Source organism: Trypanosoma brucei, chromosome 10 (assembly GCF_000210295.1).
Source record: "Trypanosoma brucei gambiense DAL972 chromosome 10, complete sequence".
Classification (NCBI taxonomy): domain Eukaryota; phylum Euglenozoa; class Kinetoplastea; order Trypanosomatida; family Trypanosomatidae; genus Trypanosoma; species Trypanosoma brucei.
Genome location: NC_026743.1, coordinates 1,879,244 through 1,898,406, shown reverse-complemented (window position 1 = coordinate 1,898,406; position 19,163 = coordinate 1,879,244). Strand labels below are relative to the sequence as shown.

The 19,163-nt window shown below is 50.4% G+C and overlaps 14 protein-coding genes across 14 annotated transcripts; 12 read left to right on the top strand and 2 right to left on the bottom strand.

Annotated features, from left to right (window-relative positions):
- Positions 1–327: 327 nt before the first annotated feature.
- On the top strand, positions 328–750 carry TbgDal_X9580 (hypothetical protein, conserved; the record flags this gene model as incomplete). The annotated part of the gene is made up of 1 exon (XM_011779829.1): positions 328–750. The coding sequence occupies one exon, from the start codon at positions 328–330 to the stop codon at positions 748–750; it is 423 nt and encodes a 140-aa protein (XP_011778131.1).
- A 371-nt stretch (positions 751–1,121) lies between these two features.
- On the top strand, positions 1,122–3,260 carry TbgDal_X9570 (hypothetical protein, conserved; the record flags this gene model as incomplete). Its single annotated transcript, XM_011779828.1, has 1 exon — positions 1,122–3,260. One exon carries the CDS (start codon positions 1,122–1,124, stop codon positions 3,258–3,260), a length of 2,139 nt encoding a protein of 712 aa, XP_011778130.1.
- A 139-nt stretch (positions 3,261–3,399) lies between these two features.
- On the top strand, positions 3,400–4,740 carry TbgDal_X9560 (cop9 signalosome complex subunit, putative; the record flags this gene model as incomplete). The annotated part of the gene is made up of 1 exon (XM_011779827.1): positions 3,400–4,740. One exon carries the CDS (start codon positions 3,400–3,402, stop codon positions 4,738–4,740), a length of 1,341 nt encoding a protein of 446 aa, XP_011778129.1.
- Positions 4,741–5,583: 843 nt separating this feature from the next.
- Positions 5,584–6,504, top strand: TbgDal_X9550 (ubiquitin fusion degradation protein, putative; the record flags this gene model as incomplete). The annotated part of the gene is made up of 1 exon (XM_011779826.1): positions 5,584–6,504. The coding sequence occupies one exon, from the start codon at positions 5,584–5,586 to the stop codon at positions 6,502–6,504; it is 921 nt and encodes a 306-aa protein (XP_011778128.1).
- Positions 6,505–6,765: 261 nt separating this feature from the next.
- Positions 6,766–7,818, top strand: TbgDal_X9540 (protein kinase, putative; the record flags this gene model as incomplete). Its single annotated transcript, XM_011779825.1, has 1 exon — positions 6,766–7,818. One exon carries the CDS (start codon positions 6,766–6,768, stop codon positions 7,816–7,818), a length of 1,053 nt encoding a protein of 350 aa, XP_011778127.1.
- Positions 7,819–8,123: 305 nt separating this feature from the next.
- On the top strand, positions 8,124–8,816 carry TbgDal_X9530 (T. brucei spp.-specific protein; the record flags this gene model as incomplete). The annotated part of the gene is made up of 1 exon (XM_011779824.1): positions 8,124–8,816. One exon carries the CDS (start codon positions 8,124–8,126, stop codon positions 8,814–8,816), a length of 693 nt encoding a protein of 230 aa, XP_011778126.1.
- Positions 8,817–9,241: 425 nt separating this feature from the next.
- TbgDal_X9520 (hypothetical protein, unlikely) lies at positions 9,242–9,604 on the bottom strand (the record flags this gene model as incomplete). Its single annotated transcript, XM_011779823.1, has 1 exon — positions 9,242–9,604. One exon carries the CDS (start codon positions 9,602–9,604, stop codon positions 9,242–9,244), a length of 363 nt encoding a protein of 120 aa, XP_011778125.1.
- A 461-nt stretch (positions 9,605–10,065) lies between these two features.
- Positions 10,066–10,659, top strand: TbgDal_X9510 (hypothetical protein, conserved; the record flags this gene model as incomplete). The annotated part of the gene is made up of 1 exon (XM_011779822.1): positions 10,066–10,659. The coding sequence occupies one exon, from the start codon at positions 10,066–10,068 to the stop codon at positions 10,657–10,659; it is 594 nt and encodes a 197-aa protein (XP_011778124.1).
- Positions 10,660–11,025: 366 nt separating this feature from the next.
- Positions 11,026–11,781, top strand: TbgDal_X9500 (hypothetical protein, conserved; the record flags this gene model as incomplete). Its single annotated transcript, XM_011779821.1, has 1 exon — positions 11,026–11,781. One exon carries the CDS (start codon positions 11,026–11,028, stop codon positions 11,779–11,781), a length of 756 nt encoding a protein of 251 aa, XP_011778123.1.
- Positions 11,782–12,062: 281 nt separating this feature from the next.
- Positions 12,063–14,297, top strand: TbgDal_X9490 (protein transport protein Sec23A, putative; the record flags this gene model as incomplete). The annotated part of the gene is made up of 1 exon (XM_011779820.1): positions 12,063–14,297. The coding sequence occupies one exon, from the start codon at positions 12,063–12,065 to the stop codon at positions 14,295–14,297; it is 2,235 nt and encodes a 744-aa protein (XP_011778122.1).
- A 761-nt stretch (positions 14,298–15,058) lies between these two features.
- On the bottom strand, positions 15,059–15,376 carry TbgDal_X9480 (hypothetical protein, unlikely; the record flags this gene model as incomplete). Its single annotated transcript, XM_011779819.1, has 1 exon — positions 15,059–15,376. The coding sequence occupies one exon, from the start codon at positions 15,374–15,376 to the stop codon at positions 15,059–15,061; it is 318 nt and encodes a 105-aa protein (XP_011778121.1).
- Positions 15,377–15,723: 347 nt separating this feature from the next.
- Positions 15,724–16,875, top strand: TbgDal_X9470 (hypothetical protein, conserved; the record flags this gene model as incomplete). Its single annotated transcript, XM_011779818.1, has 1 exon — positions 15,724–16,875. One exon carries the CDS (start codon positions 15,724–15,726, stop codon positions 16,873–16,875), a length of 1,152 nt encoding a protein of 383 aa, XP_011778120.1.
- Positions 16,876–17,218: 343 nt separating this feature from the next.
- On the top strand, positions 17,219–17,614 carry TbgDal_X9460 (hypothetical protein, conserved; the record flags this gene model as incomplete). Its single annotated transcript, XM_011779817.1, has 1 exon — positions 17,219–17,614. The coding sequence occupies one exon, from the start codon at positions 17,219–17,221 to the stop codon at positions 17,612–17,614; it is 396 nt and encodes a 131-aa protein (XP_011778119.1).
- Positions 17,615–18,128: 514 nt separating this feature from the next.
- TbgDal_X9450 (40S ribosomal protein S8, putative) lies at positions 18,129–18,911 on the top strand (the record flags this gene model as incomplete). The annotated part of the gene is made up of 1 exon (XM_011779816.1): positions 18,129–18,911. The coding sequence occupies one exon, from the start codon at positions 18,129–18,131 to the stop codon at positions 18,909–18,911; it is 783 nt and encodes a 260-aa protein (XP_011778118.1).
- Positions 18,912–19,163: the final 252 nt, after the last annotated feature.

The following is a 19,163-nucleotide window of genomic DNA, read 5'->3' as shown; positions in this document are numbered from 1 at the left end:
GCAGTTGTGTTCTCACCCCTCCTCCTCCCCCTCGTCTGCTTTACCTCTTCAAAATTAGGAAACCTTGATTTTCCTATTCTTCCTTTTATGGTATTGTTTCATGGAGTTGTACTTTAAAAAAAAAAAAATGTAATCCTTTGCTGCACATACCGGCCAAAAAAAAAAAGGAAAGAGAGACCATACATTTGTACACGGGCATCTGTCCCCCGAAAAGGTGGATAATGCAAGGCTTTCACTTTCAACCTCTTTCCCTTCTTTCAAATTTTTAACAAAAAAGGAGAAAGGAAGAAAAGTAAAAAATAAACGGCTCGACAACAATAGAACCTGATGAGGCTAACCAACACGAAACCACCACCACCGCGGAATGCTGCATTTTATATCACGAAGTTGTGTACTATTGCGGTTTGTGTTTATGTGTTGAAAATGGCAAAGTTAGCTGAAGTTATGCTACGCTCCCGTAAAATCATACAACCCGTCATGCTACTCTCGTACGCATCGTTCGCCATTTTTGTCGCTCTCTGGTTTTACACGGGTCTAGTCGTGAAGCCGAAGCACCCTAATTGGAGTGAAACGCATAAGGGACTACTGCACACTGCCGCGGGCGCATGGTGCGCTGGGGGATTCCTTTGGGCCGTAGCCGTGTGGCCAGTGTTTCACATATGGACAATTCCCCTGGGTCTGGTTTCACTCGTACTTTTCCTCAATCTTGTTGCGATCACACCGTCATTTTCTCGGAAGGAGAAAGAGTAAAACTCGGTCAACGTAACACTATCATCATCCCTCTTTGTTGTTCGTGCTTTTCGCTTGCTTATTTGCACCTTTTCGGCACCGCCTTTACTTCAAGTGCTGCGCATCTCGCACCTTCCCCAATCGACATTCACCCCTGTTCAGCTCAGGGACAAAAGACGGGGAATTTTCTTGCACTTTGTTACGGGCGGGAATCCACAAACACCGCCATACTGAGGTTACTGTATCTTAACTCACTGCTGCCACTGCATTTTCCCTTCGCGCATCGTGCCCTCACGCATACAAATGTTTTGTATATTTTGCTTCTGATGCCATTGCTATTGATATTACTGATTTATAGTGTACATACTTAACCACAAGGTCTTCCACTTGCTATGAAGACACTACAAAGCTCCTCCCGGGGGCGCGGCCTCCACAGAGGGCGAGGACGGGGCCGAGGTGGTGACGCAAGGTTTGCCTCACGCTTTACGGACCCCCGCTTTCAACTCACGCGCGGAGGGCACCGCAGTGGTAGAGGAAGAGGTACAGTGCAAGATGCAGCCAGGCAGGACCCCCGCTTTGCAAAACACTTGCGTCAGATTCAAGGTGGAGAAGGGGACTCGGAGAAAGAAGAAGAGGATGAGGAAAGTGACGAATACAGTGACATGGAGGATGGCGAAGAGGGAGCTGAAGCGCTCTCAGATATTGCTAGTAGCCTAAAATCCGATAACGGTGGAGAGATGGACCTCTCGGATGATGAAGCGGAGCAGCTTGATGGTGAAGTTAGGGCATGGTCACCTTCAGATGTCGAATACGTCGAGCCGAAACACCGCCTAGCGATTGTGAACTGTAGTTGGGATCATATAAGGTCAGTAGACCTGTACGCGGTCCTCTTCTACGCGCTGCCACTTGGTGGGCAACTTTTGAATGTCGCCGTGTACATGAGTGACTTTGGTAAGCGAATGCTTGAATATGAGCGGATGCACGGACCTGACTTGTGGGAAAAGAGGGATGAGGTGAGTGTGAAGCCACCCGCCGACGCCGACAAACCGATCAAGGAGGGAAGCAAAAAAAAGGATAGAAAGAATAAGGGAAAGGAAAGTGGAATGGACTACGGTGTTGGTGATAATGAGGCTGAAGAAGGTAATATAGAAAAAGAGCATACAATGGATGATGACCCGTGGGAAGATGACAACATCGCAATGTTGCAAGAAGAAGGCGAAGATGGGGAACTGTTTTCGGAGGGAAAGCATCGCAAGTACGAGAGGGACCGTATGAAGTACTACTACGCAGTTGCCACTTTTGACTCGCCTGAGACAGCAGAGGCCGTGTACAACCAGCTAGATGGCATGGATATCGAGGCAAGCGGCGTTGTGCTCGACTTGCGTTACGTAGACGATAGTGAAGTCTTTGAGAACCCTGTGAATAAGGCCGACCGCATTCCTGCAAACTATCAACCGCTTGCGGCATTTAAGGCGGCGGCGCTGTCGCAAACACGCTTCAGAATATCTTGGGATCAGGAGGATGTGTTCCGGCACCGCTCACTGCGCGATAGCTTTACGGGTGAGACGGCAGATGATGACCTGGCAGCGTATATCGCCCCACCTGATTCCTCTGAGGAAGATGAAGTGGACGATAATGTGGAAAACAGTCGTGTGAACGGCAAAAAAATGAAGCGCGCCAAGGACAAGGCTCGAATTCGCAAAAAATATGCCGCACTTCTGGAAGAAATAGGGGGACTACCGGAGGATTATGGGGGAAGTGGTGAGGACGGCGAAGCTGACGAAGAAAATAGTGACGAGAGTGATGACAACTCGTTAAATCGCTTCAGTGACGTTGAAATGGAGAAGTCTGAGGGGTCGTGTGAAGGGTCGCCTGAAGTTTTTGGTGAGGTTGAGGCAACGCTTGATCTTGATGCAGAGTCCAAGGCCGTGAAACTGCAGCGCGACGCGCGCATAAAGCAACAAATGACTTCTTCTGACCTCGGAAGTAAAGCCGAGCTCAAGTACAAGCTACGGCGCAGCGAAATGAAAAAGAAAAAGAAAGAAATGATCATGCAAGAGCGGGAGGCCGAGACGGCAAAGCAGCATGCGGAGCGTGAAGAAAGGAGGCAGGTCCTACGGGCCGCTCTCGGCACTGATGACGAGGGCGCAATACACCTGAGCGGCAAGGAAAAGCGAAAACAGCACGCTCGCGCAGTGAAGCAACGCTTGGCTGCCGAACGCGCGGAAAAGAAGAAGATGCGTGCCTCCAATAACCTTGGTGTCACCCGCGAAGCGCGGCAACGCCTGGCTTCGGATGCGGCAGCAGAGGCGATCGACACCCGGTTCCAAAGTAAGTTGCTTAGTGATCCACGTTTCCATCTTGACGTTGCTCAAAAAGACCGAAGACATAATCCTGACGTCGTTGGTTTGGCCGCCACTGTCGTGAACGCTCGGCAGGGGAGGCGGCAGCATGAGCGAAATGAAGCAAGGGATGACGGGGCGGTTGAGTATTTTCTAGGCAGACCGAGTAAGAAAGCAAAAAGGGAGTAGTGGTTGGTCATCCACCTCGACCCAACTGCTGGACATTTAATCGCTGTTAATAAACTAATTTCCTTTGTTTCCGAACCAACCCTTTAACAACAAAAAAGGAACGGTGGCCTGGATATAACATATAAAGCACATTACGGGCATGAGGGATGTACACGCGTTCGAGGATACACTTGAGAGGCCACACCACTGTCCTTCATGGAGGTTAGGTGTATTATTTCTTGAAGTTGTATGCACGTTGAGCTTATGTGCTCCTTCTTTTTTTTCGTTTTTTATTCCCCTCAGCGGTATAACAATACACACCTGTGGCCAAAGGGCCATGATAAAGGAGGGGGGAAATGAGGTCGGTAGTCTCGGATGGGCCGAATCACAAGCCGTTTCCCTTGTTGCAACCGGGGATCTGGACGGGTGGAGGATTTTCGTTCAGCAGCATCTTGAAGGAGCTGCGAGAGCCGACATTTGGGCGGTGGTCGCTGCTCGCTCCTTCAATATTTTGAAGGAAATGGTAATTACGTCGCCACATTGCGCTCCCTTTGCCCTCGAAGCGGGAATTGTGTTGTTAGGTGCACACAGTCGCTGTAGTACTGGAGCAAGCCCCACAATTTTTGCGATGCGCGAGACCGTTGCCGAGTGGTGCGTGCTTGCAGGCAACGAACGTCTAGCGCAACAGACATGGTGCTCCATGCTCCCAGCAAAGGATGATGTAGTATCGCTCGAAATCGTGACAAAAATCCTCAGCAGCGCGCTTCGTACACGCGATTATGCAGTGGCGGAGGCAGAGTACCCGCGTGGAATCTCACTCTACAAGGCCCTTTCGGAGGATCCTACTGCGGCTACCGCCGTAAATGGATTTTTGTATTACCTCGGCACGGTCTTGATGGCATGGCATCGTTTTACTGATGCCTCATTGCGTTTCGCTGAGCTGTATGAACGGACCAAAGATGCCACACATCTTCAACTTGCGGTTGTGTCCGTCATACAATCAGATGCTAGTCCAGTACGTACACGGCGGCTCCGCGTTTATCAGAAGGACGAAAACGCGTTGCTTCTCGGTGATTTGCAGGCCATACTCAACCGGGCAGCCCAGTTGCATCTGTTGCGGCCCTCCGAACTGCAGTGTTTTCTTCAATTGGCAGGGCTGTCGTCTGACGATGACGTTGCCGCGGCCAAAGAAGCTTTCGCGCAGCACAATCTCGAGGTAGTTTCTCAGATGTACTGCAATGCTACTTTTGAGCGGCTTGGAGTTGTTATCGGCATTACCCCTGCCGACGTAGAACGACTCGTGTCTCGGATGGTTTCGGAACATAGACTGGACGCCAGGCTTGACCAAGTGGACGAGGTAGTGATATTTAACCGGCTGAAGCGCACCTCAGTGTTAGAGGACTGGGATGGGAGGATCAGCATCATCTCTAAGGAGCTGTCGCATGCCGTGGATCTTATCACTGGTCGTTACCCAGAGCTATTTGAAAGTCCCGTATTGTGATGCCAACGATAGCGTCCGTCTACTTGGAGACCACTAACAGACCGTTTGAACATATATCGAATGATGTCCTTCGTTTGTCTACCGGTAGTCCTCTTGCTTCAAGATTTTCTTTATACCTCAGTGCCGGACGGATTGGGCTCAGCAGGACAATGAGGTGAGAAAACAGTCCCCCAGGGCCCGCGTATTTGTGAATTGGTGTCATCTACTAAAGGGGAAAATTCAAGCCAGGGTAACATTGCGCTGTGGGGCTGAGGTCAGTGGGTTTGTCTGCTGTAGCCGCATCGCAAACATCTTCCTTACCTCGCGTGTTTGGGTGGAGGAAAGGGAAAAGGACTTTTAACTGTCCATGTTCTCCACTTACTCTTTGTTTGTTCCTCTCATCCCGCCCCCCTTGTTTTTCCCCTTTTTGGTCGTGATAGCACGTAGTCACAGCTGTTCACCCCACCCCGTGAGAATATTGTCACCTGCACATCTTTTTGAGAAATGGCGGAGGAAACATGGAGGCGGTTTCACTGAACTGTCGATATGTACGATCTGTTGTATCAATGGGTTCTTGAGTGTCTGAAAAGAAAAAGGCGAAATATACTGCGGTGCTGAGCAAACATGTGTGAGGTTACTTCCTTTCGCTTCTTTCCTTTGCTTTCTTACAGTTCAAGAAGCTCTTTCAAGCGAACGCTAATAGACAGTACAGTTGCTCTTATTTCTGCTTAGCTGTTTTCGCCTAGGGGTTAGAGTTTGTTTGTTTGCTTTCGCTTTCTTTGCATATTTCTGCCCCTGAGAGCGAGAAGTTCACGAGGCGCCCTGTAGTCCCGTGCAATTGACCTGAGGCTTATCCACACCTACATGTATCCTGGAAAGGAGAGCCCAGAGATATTTAGAGGATCTTTGAGAGCCTTTCCCAGTGTGTTCGCGAGTACGGACGCCAAAATTAATAGCGGCTCACGCGTCATATTGCCCCCAACATGCTTGCAGAAATTGTCAACCATGAGGGTCGCTTACCCGCTGCAATTCAAACTGCGCAATGGTAAACGGGGAGTGACGTGCTATGCAGGAGTGCTTGAATTCAGCGCAGAGGAAGGTCATATTGTTATGCCAGCCTGGATGTTCACTGCGATGGGGCTGTGCGAGGGCAGCACCGTTTCCATCGAGACATGTACACTGCCACCCGGAGGTCTTATCAAGTTACGGCCGCAGGAAAGCAACTTCCTCCAGCTGAGCAACCCAAAGAATGTTTTGGAGATGCGGCTGAGTGACTACCCAGTTCTTACCAAGGGAACGTCCATTGTTCTGGACTACCTTGACAGGGACTTCGTTATCGATGTTATTAGTATCACGGATGACACGGGCAAAAGCGTCGATGCCATATCCACAGTGCGGGCTGACACGCAAGCAACTGAACTCAAAGTTGAGTTTGAACGCCCCCTCGATATGCCCCCGTCACCAACAGAAAGCGAACGCCAGATGCCACAGGGAGGTAACATAATTGGAGCCGATGACGCCGTCGAATTCGCTCCGTTTGTGCTTCAGCCACCTACCATCGGCAATCAACCTCAACCAGCGCGTGCGAAGCAACCGAAAGAAGAAGCGAAGGCAGCGTTTGTTCCATTTATGGGAGTGGGACGACGTATCGACGGGAAATCGACGGTTGAAGAAAAAAGCGACACCGGTGGTCACCGTGTTGCAAAGACGCAGGAGGAAATGGCTCAAGAGGCACGAGAAATGCGGTTGAAGGCTTTTGGCAGATTCAACGCAGCAAAAAACTGAAGCAACGGCAGAACCTCTGCGAGGGCAAGGATTGAAGTTTAGGGGTTCCGTTTAGAAATATGCAGCCCTGTTTCATACCACCAAAGCCGTTGCTCAGATGCTATTTGTTTAATCTCCACTGAGCCTGAGTATTCTCGAGCGAGGTTCATAGTTATTGAGTGAGCCCTGTCGGTGGTGCAGCTGTGAGGAGTTTTCATTACATTTCTTGCTGTCTGGGCTTTTTCATCTTTTTTCTATAAAAAAGCAAAGTAGGAAAACTAGATGGTGTCGTTCAGCATCGATGGACGAATTGAACAGCGGTACAAAATATTGTGCCACATTGGAAGCGGGGCGTACGGAGTCGTTTGGTGTGCTCTTGACAGGGTGACAAAAATGAAAGTGGCAATCAAAAAGGTATACGACGCATTTGGAAATAGACAAGACGCACAACGAACCTACCGCGAGGTGATGCTCCTTAGCACTCTGCAGCTCGACAACATTGTTCCTTTGCTAAATGTAATTCGGTCCATCAATGGAACGGACCTCTATCTCGTATTTGAACTTGCCGAAACTGATTTGTCGGTTGTACTGCGGCATAACATCATGGAGTCCGTACAGCGGCAATACGTAGCTTACCAAATTGTCTATGCCGTTGCTGGTTTGCACGCCCGTGGGGTGATTCATCGGGACTTGAAGCCTGCCAATGTTTTTCTGAACTCAGACTGCAACATCAAGCTGGGCGACTTTGGCCTCGCGCGCTGCTTCAATACACAAGGTGGCGACAACGACCTCACTGAATACATAGCAACGCGCTGGTATCGATCGCCAGAGGTTCTCGTGAAGTCCACGTGCTACACAACAGCTATGGACATGTGGGCCGTTGGTTGCATTTTGGGTGAATTGTTTACCGGTTCCCCTTTGTTCACGGGGAACTCAACATTGCACCAAATCGGGTTGATTGTTGCCGCCCTTGGCGAGCCATCGGCCGAGGACCTCGAGAGTTTGAAATCCGAAGAAACTTGGCCACTCATAGATTCTCTGCCTGCGATTGACCCAGATCCGTTACCTGAGCGGCTGAGTAAATACAACGCAGACGCCGTGGACTTAATATGTAAATGTATTGTCTTTGATCCCAACAAGCGGCCAACGGCGCGGGAGGCTCTGCAGCACCCTTACTTTGCTCCTTTTACGTCCCCGAGTGACTTCGAGGAGCTCGACAAGGCTGTGCCCATCAAACTCCCATTTCCGGATGAGGAGGAGAGACCCGCGGATCAATATAGGAGTGCGTTATACGATATTATTGGAAACCGTCGAAAGCAAAAGTTAGCCTTGTAAACAGGACTGTCCAGCGGGCGAGCGCTTGTGGTGGGTCTGTGTTTTTGATGGCCCCCATCACATCGCTCACGAAATGTTGCTCAGCCATATGGGACTCCCACCCACATGCACATATACATCATATACACCGTATCTTGGGTAGGTCAGAAGGTTTCGACGTTCTCCGAAGGAGAACCTGATATATGTTCATAAACTGTTTCATTAGTGCTACCGCAATGCTTTTTATCCTTATGCCTCTTTGAGTGCAATCACCGCTATCATCTTGACCGCCCTCTGTAGCAGTTTAGATATTGTTCGCGCCCGCAATGCCATATAAGTTGGGTGTCGCCCCCACCAAGCGCGACTTGGTAGCGGTACCGCCACGCGGCGCCGGTGGCTTTTCATACCGAGTGTGGGAAATTAATTCAACCCCGCGGCCTGATGCCAGCGCGGCTGAAGACGAACCGGAAATCAGTAGAAAGGTCCAGCAACGTATTCACACTATGTTGCAGAACTGGGAACAGAGAACATCGCAGATTATACTGAAATGGGGCGAAATGGGGGTTAAATCTCCAGACCACTCGCGCCTTGTGTGGCGACAGGCTATGGAGGAAAAGGAAATGGTGAAGATTCAACGGGGACGGGATAAACTAAAAGCGGAACGGCAAAGGAAACAAAGGTGGAGTCAGAAGTCTGGATGGTTGGCCACAAAAGCATGGGATCGGCAAGGTGGTGCGGTGACGACAGGAGGCACTGATAATGGCCGTGAAGGCAAGCGTGGTGTTGGACCACATGACAGTATGCGCACACCAGAGGCAGCCCCGCTTGCGAGCACATCTCTGTACTCCTCTACGAGCCACAGGAAGTCATCCGAGTGGAGGACCACTTCCGTTAGCCGAGGTACTTCTGTCTCTCTGTATAGCTCAATTCCAAAACAAAGTACGCTATATACAAACGAAACAGAGGGTACTACGCGAAATTCTTCGGATTCTAGTGATTACAGTTCCGCTTCTGATTAGCATACCACGTTGAACAAAACAGAGCATCTGCATCCGACTTGTGAACGAAGAAAAGGACGACGAAACTCTGCAATTTTGGAAATTTTATACTTAAAGTAACTAGACCTGGTATCAAGGAGCACATCTGTGAATAGGAACGCCCTCCACAAACCTTTTTTTCAGGGGCCTGCGGCAGGGTTCGCCACGTAGATCTGGTGTGGGTGATGAACGGAGTTGGTGTACTTAGATGCTGTACATGAGACGGGTGGCAAGGGACAGATGACTTTGCACTTCGGCAGTGTCAGTGGGATTTTCATCGTTCTTAGGTGTTGCCAAGAGTGTTCGTAATGTGCGGGCTCTTGTGCGGGAAGTGAAACACGTCGCGTACATGTGGGAGCGAGCTCACTCAGTTCAAACAACAGCACGTAACAATGCACGCGAAGCCGTCATCGCAATGCTAACGCAGCCGTGATGTTGGGGTGAACAATAGAGTTTTTTGAGTGGTAGACCCTGCTTTGTACACATTGTCTGATAGATTCGTACAACCACAATAACGGAGCATCTGCGCATTGTGCAGTCGTAGAGATGGCATGCATCTCTCCGGAAGAGTAAGTCCCGTACAGACGTTTTGTCCCCACCTGCCCCGCCCCCCTCCCCCCATCCCGGGGGGAGGGGGGTTGGAGACGGCAGTTAAAACATGTGGAAATATGCATATGCACATGCGAGTATGTGTGCCTCTTCCGGCACATACCCAAAGGGCTGGAAGATGTCGTGGGCGAAAAGAAGTACCGAAATATTGGAATATTCATCGGTGACCCCGAAGCTCTTCTTCCTTACGCTGTAGTTACTCAGCACATCTACTGTTCTGTTTTCTTTCGCATGTGCGCCGTCTGCAGTTGACTGCCTAATGCAAGCTCTGCGCGTTTGGTTTGCTAAACTTTCCATTCACTTGGAAGGGTACAAATAGTGTTGTTTGTTAGTTGAATACATCTGTTCCTCTTACTCTTTTTTTTTTTGATTTTGACTTGAGTCGTTTGCTTCGTTTTACGTCTAGATCGTTCTCCTGTTATTTCGCCATTTCCTTTTTAATCCACTACATGTCGCGCTTTAACAGATCTTGCGCAGTTTTACGGGTGCCGCCAAATGTTGCTAAACAAATCTGTCACGTTACAAGTTACCAATACTATTGGCATTTCATGTGCAGAGTCTGAAGGCCCATAAAGGGGTGGTGAAGGAACACAAATCAAGCAAGTGTCTAAAGCCGGCGGCGATGGGCCAAGGCCTCACGGGCGGTGCGATGGCCGGCGCTGCCTTGTCAATTACTGCGCTGCCACTGCGCCTAACATTGGCTGACCACCTTGGCATTTGCGGTGCAGCAACAGCTTGTGGACTTGCGCTAGACTTCGCTAGCGACTGTTGCTCAAAGGAGGGGCGCGTTATCATTCACAGGGATGTACTTCTTAAGGCCCAGGATCCACTTCGGCACTTGTCAACGTTCTATACGACATGCGAGTCTAACCGTATGGCTCGGCTTTTCCGTCAGAAGCACGAGTGGGTCGTGTTGGAATCCCACGGGCAGCAATATTATGTCGTTCAAAAGAACCCCGCAACAGGCGATGTTTTGATGGATGTCCGCAACTCCCTGCGCGCAGCAAATGACGTTGGGCTACAGGTTGCCGGGAAGCCGATGCACACCGGCGAGATACGGCAGCACCGGATGGAAACGGAGTTTGATCTCCCAAGCGACTTGCAAGTTGCGTACGTAATTGCGTGGCTAAGGAAGGAAGATCCCCGTTGGGCGTTCTCTACTGAAAACTCCCGACAGTTTACAGCGCGTGTTCGTTACGCGCTGATGGACTTCTAATCGACTTATGGTCACCGGTTGGGGAGCAGTACTTGTGCTCGTATTTTCAACATAGTTGGCGCCGTGTCATGTTGCTCTTGTCATTGTTTTGCAAGTCGGCCGCTGAGGGACGTGAGTGGGGTCTCAAGGGGAAACTGGAGCCAAAAAGAGAGAACAAGGAAACAGACGGTCATTTGTAAAAATTAAACAAAATGAGAATGAATGTTTCAAATGGGAATCGGTGTAGTCTCACGTCGATGTAACCCGCTCAAGTGACCATTACCGTGTTGTTCTTTTCACTGCAATTATTACGCACGAACGTGCGAACATTTACACGTAGCGCAATCCGCCGGTGTCAGTAGCTGGTAGGGGCGAGTTCTAGTAAGCATGAACAAGGAAAAGGTGGATCGCAGGCTGGATCTTGTTGGAAGCTCCGCGGGTTCCATTATAAGTGTTGCGACATGGTGTGCCCTTCACGCCTCTAGTGTAGACGTTATCATGGGAGCCATCAATGAGCGAATGCAAGACCCAGCCACAAGTGCCTCCACACGCTGCGCGTTGTTGTATGTGGTACACGAGCTCCTCCTCACATGCGCAGCCAACGGTGTCCCGGAAGCCGGGAAGCGACGCGTACTGACGGCGGTAAGCAGAGTAATACCTGAAGCGGTAACGGCTGTGCGGGCACTTAGCCCAGCGGACAGTGATGAGTTCGAAAGGGGGTTGTCGAAGGTGGCCTCGTGGTGGTCATTGCTGAACATTTTTCCTCGCGTGTGGATTGATCAACTCGGTGCCAGAAACGACGAAGTGCCGTCTAGCGAGTCGGTCGCTGGTGCATCGATGTCGGCACAGTTGCGGTACATAGCCGGCCTTATGTCACGGTACAACGAGGCAAAAGAAGAATGGCTACGTGCGCTTCAAACCTCTCCCGAACGCGCTGCCACTCTGAGGGGAGAGGCCCAACAATGGCTTGCATCGGTGCGGGCAGCGGTCGAAAACAAATTGGAGGGTGGAGGCTCCCTGGCCACATGGCTAAGCGCTGAACTGAGCGTATTGACCGGCAGCGCTCCCAACCCCGGAGGTTCTTTCGTGGGGAAGGAAGAAGAGGACGATGTTCTTGGATCGTTCTTCCAAAAGGGGAAATGACGTGGAAGTGATTTAAAACACTCCCGTGTTTGTCGCTGTGGTTCATGGATGGATAATGTGTAATTTGCCTCGAAAGGGAAGGCAAGTTTTCCGTGGTTTATGTTATTGTTCCTTTGGGAATTGGCTTTTAAAAAAAAAAGTTTTCTGCTTTTCTTTCTTTATTGCCCTTATGCACATATTCTTTCAAACCTCTGTTTGTCCGGCGCGTGGTGGTATAACGCCGCTGTTCACTACATGGGGTTAGTGGAAGAAGTGCCAGTGAAACAAGTAGGCGGGTAGTGATGGACCAATACGGAATACCACAGCAAATGCCGGAAGAGCAGGTGTTTGAGTGTGACCCCATCCGATGGTCGTGGGGTTTGTACCCATCCAACCGAATCGATGCGGCGCGGATGGTGGTCCCACTCGGCTGCGTCTACGCCCCCATCGAGACTCCATGCATCGAACTCTCATCTGAGCCGCTGCGTTGCGTATGTGGTGGAATCGTCAACCCCTACTGCAGCATTGACTTCCGCTCAAAGATGTGGGGATGCCCTCTTTGCGGCAAGGAAAATAGCTTCCCGCCACATTACGCCTATATGGCGGGCAATGATTTGCCGCAAGAGCTGTTGAGAGGCAATGAGACAGTAGAATACGTGAGTTTTGCGGACCGTAACCCGCCCACCTTCGCCTTTGTCGTGGATACGTGTGTAGACACAGAACTGGAGCTTCTTGGATTAAGGGAGTTTGTGGGGTGTGCATTTAACAAGATCCCTGAGGGAGCATTCGTGTGCCTCATCACTTACGGGGCGACTGTGCAAATTCACGAGTTGAGCGGTGTTACAGATTATCCACGCTCGTTGGTGTTTCGGGGATCACAGGAGGCGACTGTAGAAACTCTCAAAGGTGTGATAACTGATGCGCAGAGGTTCTACGGCACCCGTGCCAGCCTGCAGCAGACGATGGACTCCATTTTCCAAGAGTTACAGCAGGACTTGTGGCCCGTACGAAAAGCACATCGTCCGCTCCGCTGCACCGGCGCCGCCCTCTCCGTAGCATCTGCCTTTCTTGAAATGGTGTCACCCAACACCGGCTCTTGCATTCTCGCCTTCATTTCCGGCATATGCACGGAAGGGCCTGGCATAGCCGTAGAAACAACGCGGGAGAAATTTATTCGTCAGCATGCTGATATACGTGACGGCACCGCTGCCGCCGCCTTCTGGGATAGTTCGTGTGCTTTCTACGACAAGTTGATGCAGCGTATTGTGAAAAACGGGCACTCGCTAAGTTGTTTCACTGCATCGCTCGACCAGACGGGTGTGGCGGAGATGAAGTTGTGTATCCAGGCTTCGGGAGGCGTTATTCTGAACGACGAGTCATGGAGGAAGGAAACACTCCGCCAGTCCCTCGATCGTTTCTTTGAGCGTAGGGAAGACGGTTCGTTGAAAATGGCTCTCAACGTTACGATGGACATTATAACTTCCCCTTCGTGGAAAGTTATGGGCGTTATTGGGCAGTGCGTCGGCACGGGTAAGAAGTCGTCCTCGGTGGCTGACTCAGAAATTGGGATGGGGGGCACTTGTCAGTGGACCGCCTGCATGATGGATTCCACAACGAATTTTGCGATTTACTTTGACACAATGACAGTACCTGAAGCACAAAAACAGCCGTTCCGATATGTTCAGTTCGTTACCAAGTATGAAATTGGTCGCGAGACGCGTGTCCGTGTTTGCACGCGAAAGCATGTGGTGCAGCAAGTGACAAGTATGCCGGAGCTGGCAGCGTCATTTGATCAGGAGACGGCCGCTGTCTTATTAGCCCGTGAGGCGTTGCACCGGGCAGATACAGCCCCGTTGTTTGATGTCCTTCGGTGGCTTGACAGGACAATTGTGCGCCTTGTGAACAGATTCGGTAACTACATCAAGGATCAGCCTTCCTCATTGAGTCTTCCACAAGAGTTTGTGTTCTTTCCTGCGTTTATGTTTCATCTCCGCCGGTCCGGATATCTGCACGTTTTCAACTCGAGTCCTGATGAAACCACCATACTGCGTCTTATGCTGCTAAAGTCATCCGTGCAAGATTCAATCATCCAAATTCAACCGACTTTGTACAGCTACCGTATGGATGCCCCACCTCAGCCCGTTTCACTGGATAGTGCTGCGATTCAACCGGATAACATACTTCTTCTTGATACCTTCTTTGAAGTTCTTGTCCACTTGGGCTCCACAATTGCCGCGTGGAAGAAAGCAGGGTATGCTGAGCAGGAAGAATATGCGAACTTCAAAGAGTTCCTGCAGTATCCTGTTGATGACGCAGCGAGGCTTGTAGGAGGTAGGTATCCGACACCGCGATTTATTTACGTGTGCCAAGATGACCCTGATGCACGTATTCTTCGCAATAGAATTAATCCGAGCCGTTCTTACGGTAGCGACGGGGGCCGGGGTTACGGCGGTAGTGAGGAGGAATTGGTGTACACGGATGATGCATCTCTAAGTGTGTTTATTGATCACCTAAAGAGGCTCGCAGTTTCCCAGTAGATGCCGTGGGTCAATTCGGGGTATATTTTTGTTGGTGAAGTTATTGTTGTTGCTGTTGTTGCCCTGTGCCTCTCATCTCTGATCTAAGCAGAATAAGAATACCAACCCGCTTCATTGGGTTCCTCTCTACCGTAATGTAATTGCATCTTATTTCAAAAAAGAAACAACAATAAGAGAAAAAGAAGCGTGGTTTTAAAAGTGTGCGGCAAGTAGCCGGACAACAAAGGCGGGGTGTGAAGGAATGGAGAGAACGACGTGGTGGGGGGAACAAAAAAGAGTTGAACAATGAAGGAAAGCGTATGAATTTAACTCAAAGAATAGAAAACGGGAGGAGTGGGTAAAGAAAAGGTGGGAAGGAGGGAGTGAATTCAGCGGTTAGGGCCCTTTGCCCTGTCATCCCCCTCTTCTCTTCCTTCATCCAACCGGTTCCGCCACCTCCTCCACGCAGCGCGCGCGTGTTCCCCATTGGTATGTCGGTTCCTTCTTCTTTTGTTTGTCTGTTGTACTTTCCTGTTGGTGTCACCTCACGAGCCGTATTCCTTTCATTGGCCTGTCGGACAGCTGCAGTTAAAAGTGCGATGCGATCACTCATATCGCCCCCCCCCACACCTTAGTCCTCACTTACCTTTTGTATCTTCACCCGCTTACTGGGATATTTTTTTTTTTTGCTTTTTAGTTGTTGTTTTTGTCACTGCCATTTTCAACCGACGCGCTGTTGCGTGATGATGGTGGTGAGCTAGTTCAAATATATCAAATAACTCCTAACAAAAGCGAGTGCACAAACAATAAGGTACTCCCTCTGACCAAGTAGTTACTATCAAGTGTCTCCGGGGCAAAAGAAAGATAAACCAACGATTTCCGAGCAGCGGCGAGGTATTGAATTGGTACCTAAGCGCCATTTCGGAACACAACATGAATTGCACATAACCCGAACGCAAGGCGCGTAATATAGCGGCGGATGCGAGCGGCTGACGAAAGAACCGCACGTGGCAGTCAAGCATCGTTTTGTTTTGAGGTTGGGATCCCCACACCGTCGTGATATGGTGTTGCGGCACTTGCTTGCTTTGCCTAGAGTACATCGGGGCGGGCAGTTGTGTTAGGAAGGGAGGAGTGGGGGAAAGTAAAATGTTAAGGTGTTGGACCACGTCACAGCTGCGCAGGTTTCATCGCATGATTTGTTCGCTACCCACTGTTTAAGTGATGCTGTTATTTCCGGTATCATTACTTTTCCGCCTTTCCCCTCCATTTTCTCGTTTTGTTGTTGTCGGGATCGCGTGTTAGGTATACCACGGGAGTCCGCCACATTGCCTAGCGCGCGTGGGTAGAGTGAGGCCAACGTGGGAAGCGTGGTAACAAGGGAAGAGAAGTTACGGTGCCATATAGAGTATCTAGAACATAAAAAAAAAAACAAGAAAAGCACGGCCCCATGTTGAGCGTACAGGGAGCAATAAGCAACAGCTCCATTATGATGGAGTGCACCGCCTCCCAGGACAGTTACAAAAGGGAGGTATTCCTCCTTAGTGAACTGGAGCGTGTGTGGGACGCAGTGTCCACCTGCATTCGTCACTACGTTACTGAAGGTCGTAATGTTCGCGTCTGCAATTTTGGCTCTTTCTGGTTTGAGACGCGACCGGTAGCCAGTGACGGAAGGGAACGGTACCACGCCCGTCGCATTCGTTTTGGCATAGACGGCAAGTTTGCCCTCCGATACAACATAGACTCGATTAGGGTGCCTCAGGAGCCGAGTAAACTGGAGTATGTGAAGGTTAATATGGCGGATGTAGTGGCCATTGCGAGGGTCCCGGCGCAAACTGCAGCGATGGCGCTCCGAGAATTCTTTTCATATGTGGGAGAGGGCATCTTTAAAAAGCAGGTGTTCAAAATAAACTTCCCAGGGGTTGCTACCCTCGTCATTAAACGCGAGAAGGCCGTGCTGATAGTTGAGGAAGGCTTACGGCGCGATATATTTGCTGTCGATTCGCGTAAGTGGCCGGTTGCAGTGCGTGAGGCCGCGGCAGGCGTTGTGCTGGACGAGCAGCGGCGCCCAGTCACTCGCTCCTCCATCAGTCGACCCTCAACTGGCTGCAGCATCAGTAGCAGAATGAGTAATGCCCCCAAACCTATAGAACCGCGCCCTGCCTTTATGCCGGCCGCACCGCGTAACCGGCTCTTCGCGGAAATCGAAAAAGATCCGCCGCGCAGGCTTCCGCTACAGCACGCGCTGCAGAATAAAGGCGACGAAAACTGCTCGCCATCACCTCTTTATAATGAAAATGTGGGGTACGTAAAGGAGTCTATTTTTGACGCGTTAGACCCTTGGGAAATGGAAACTCCTTCAATGGAGCCGGAGATTGAATTGGTGGAAGAGGTACCGGAGCAACTGCCGTCCCTGCGAGCTTACGAGGAGGAGGCCCCGCACCCCGTCGTGTGTGGGCGACATTCGTACCATGACCATAGTACCGTTCGTGACTTGCTGTACGGCAGCGTGACGCCAAGAACAGATCCAATGTTATGTGGAAGAAGGCGTTACATCAACCGTGATGCTGACCAAGTGGCCACACTTTTGAAAGACCTATAGAGAACCCTAAAAGAAAGAGAAGGAAAGAGAGAGAAAAGAACAACCCTGAAATCTTATTCGTCACCTCCTGTTCTTCGCCTTGGCAAACCTTTGTTTTTGAAGATGTGTAGGGGAAGGGAGAGAGACTTGTTTTGCCGACTTCACGGGTACTGACTTTCTTCCCGATTGTCCGGAACGAGACACACGGGAGCGCCACCGTCGATCATTTTCGGTCAATCACCTTATTTTTACTCCCCATTGCTCTTGTAAACGAAAGTAGCTGCTGGCGGTTGCCGCTAAGTGTAGAAAGAACCCGTGGGGAGAGCAACGGGGGAAAGACACACGAACAACACAGCAGTAGTGCATGTGGCTCCGCTCCAGAAAATGTGGTGGGTCGCTTGGGGAAATAGGAGACGGCGGGCGCCAATATGGGCAATCAACGTCAGTGCGGGCGCGCTCGGCACCTGCTGAGCGGCGGAGTAAAAGCGTGGGAGTGTCCGATGTGGAGAAACGGCTGTGTATTGTAAAGCGCAACCGCATGCGACATATATACGATGGAACAGAAGGCAACGATGAGGACGTCACACAAATGTCGCCGCCGACGCCGCCACTCCCACCGGCCATCGCTCCACCATGCCCCGCATACCCCACATTTGACCTTGTGCGCACCCCTAAACACGAGCAACATCTTATAGAAGCGCTTGTAGCTGAGTTGACAGATGTAATTGTCTTCCCCAGTGCTGTTCTAGGGGGGAAGTAAGTAATTGCCACGTCGGCTCTGTGTATGTTAAACGCAAGGCGGAAGCGACGCAAAGGGACGAAAACAGAACAGAAGGAGTGGAAAAACAAAACTTTAGTTCAAAACAGTGAAAGTTTTCGAGCAAAAGGATCCCCGTGGAAACGTGGATTCTTTTTTTCGGAGAGGGAGAAGTGGAGGGACGAGGAGATGGGTGTGTGACAGTGGTAAGGGAGTACTTTCTTTCAGTGCGAAAGTGTGGCAATCGTTTTCATGATAACTCGCCCCCTTCCCCCCCCCCAAAAAAAAGCATTTTCTCCTCCCATTTGTTTGCCCTCCTCCTTTTTCCCCCTCTCCTTTTTCTTCGTTTCTTTTACCTTGGCATTCTTTTTCTTGACAAACGAATATATCGTCGCCGTTGCGCAGATCTCTTTTAGAAAGACAAACACTAGGAGTAAGGAAAGGTTCTACCTTCTTTCGGGTGGCGCAGCATACGTGATCTGAGTCCTTCCCTTCCGTTTTCTTTTTCCTGTAGAAAATGCCGCAAAATGAGTATATCGAACTCGCGCAGAAGCGTTACGGGCGCCGCCTCGACCATGCAGAGCGAATGAGAAAGCGCAACGCCCGTAAGGTTCACACGGAGGCGAAAAGGCTTCGGACAGTGCGGGGCATAAAAGCAAAGATAGCAGCTAAGGAGCGTTACGCGGAGAAGGCGGAGATTCGCAAGAAAATTCGCGAGCATGAGGAAAAGCAGACTACTGAGCGGGTAAAAGAGAAAGGGCCAAAGAATGCATTGCCTAGCTTTCTCATGGACCGTAGTGAGGCCGATCGCGCAAAGGTTCTTTCCAACTCTCTGAAACAGAAGCGCAAGGAGAAGGCTGGGAAGTGGGCGGTGCCGATCGAGAAGGTGAAGCCAGTCAGCGAGGATGAAATGCTGCGGGCGGTGACATCTGGTAAGCGAGGTAAGAAGTCGTGGAAGCGTATGGTGAATAAGGTTACGTTTGTTGGTGAGACCTTCACCCGACGACTTCCAAAGTACGAGCGCTTCATTCGCCCCATGGCCCTCCGTTTCAAGAAGGCACACGTAACGCATCCCGAGCTGAAGGCAACTTTTCAGTTGCCCATCATTGGAGTAAAGAAAAACCCACAGGGGAAAATGTACACCGGTTTGGGAGTCATTACAAAAGGTACTGTCATTGAAGTGAACGTATCGGACCTCGGGTTGGTGACACCCTCCGGAAAGGTGGTGTGGGGGAAGTATGCGCAAGTCACCAACAACCCAGAGAATGACGGGTGTATCAACGCTGTGTTATTGGTGTAGTGTATTGTAATACGTCTGTGGCCTAACACGACGTGGGTAAGGAGAGGTAAACAAAATAAAGTAGTGGTAGCAAGGGAAAGAAGGAAAGAGAGACGGCGTACTGTAAGTGTAAAAGACAACGAACGCAAGTGATAAGCTGGAGTAAATTGGTTACACGGAAGTCATCTGTAGATTAATATTTGTTGTTGTTACTGTTGTTTTTGTGTGATCAGTCCGTCACGGAACTCAATGGCGAATTCCATCGCATGCGGA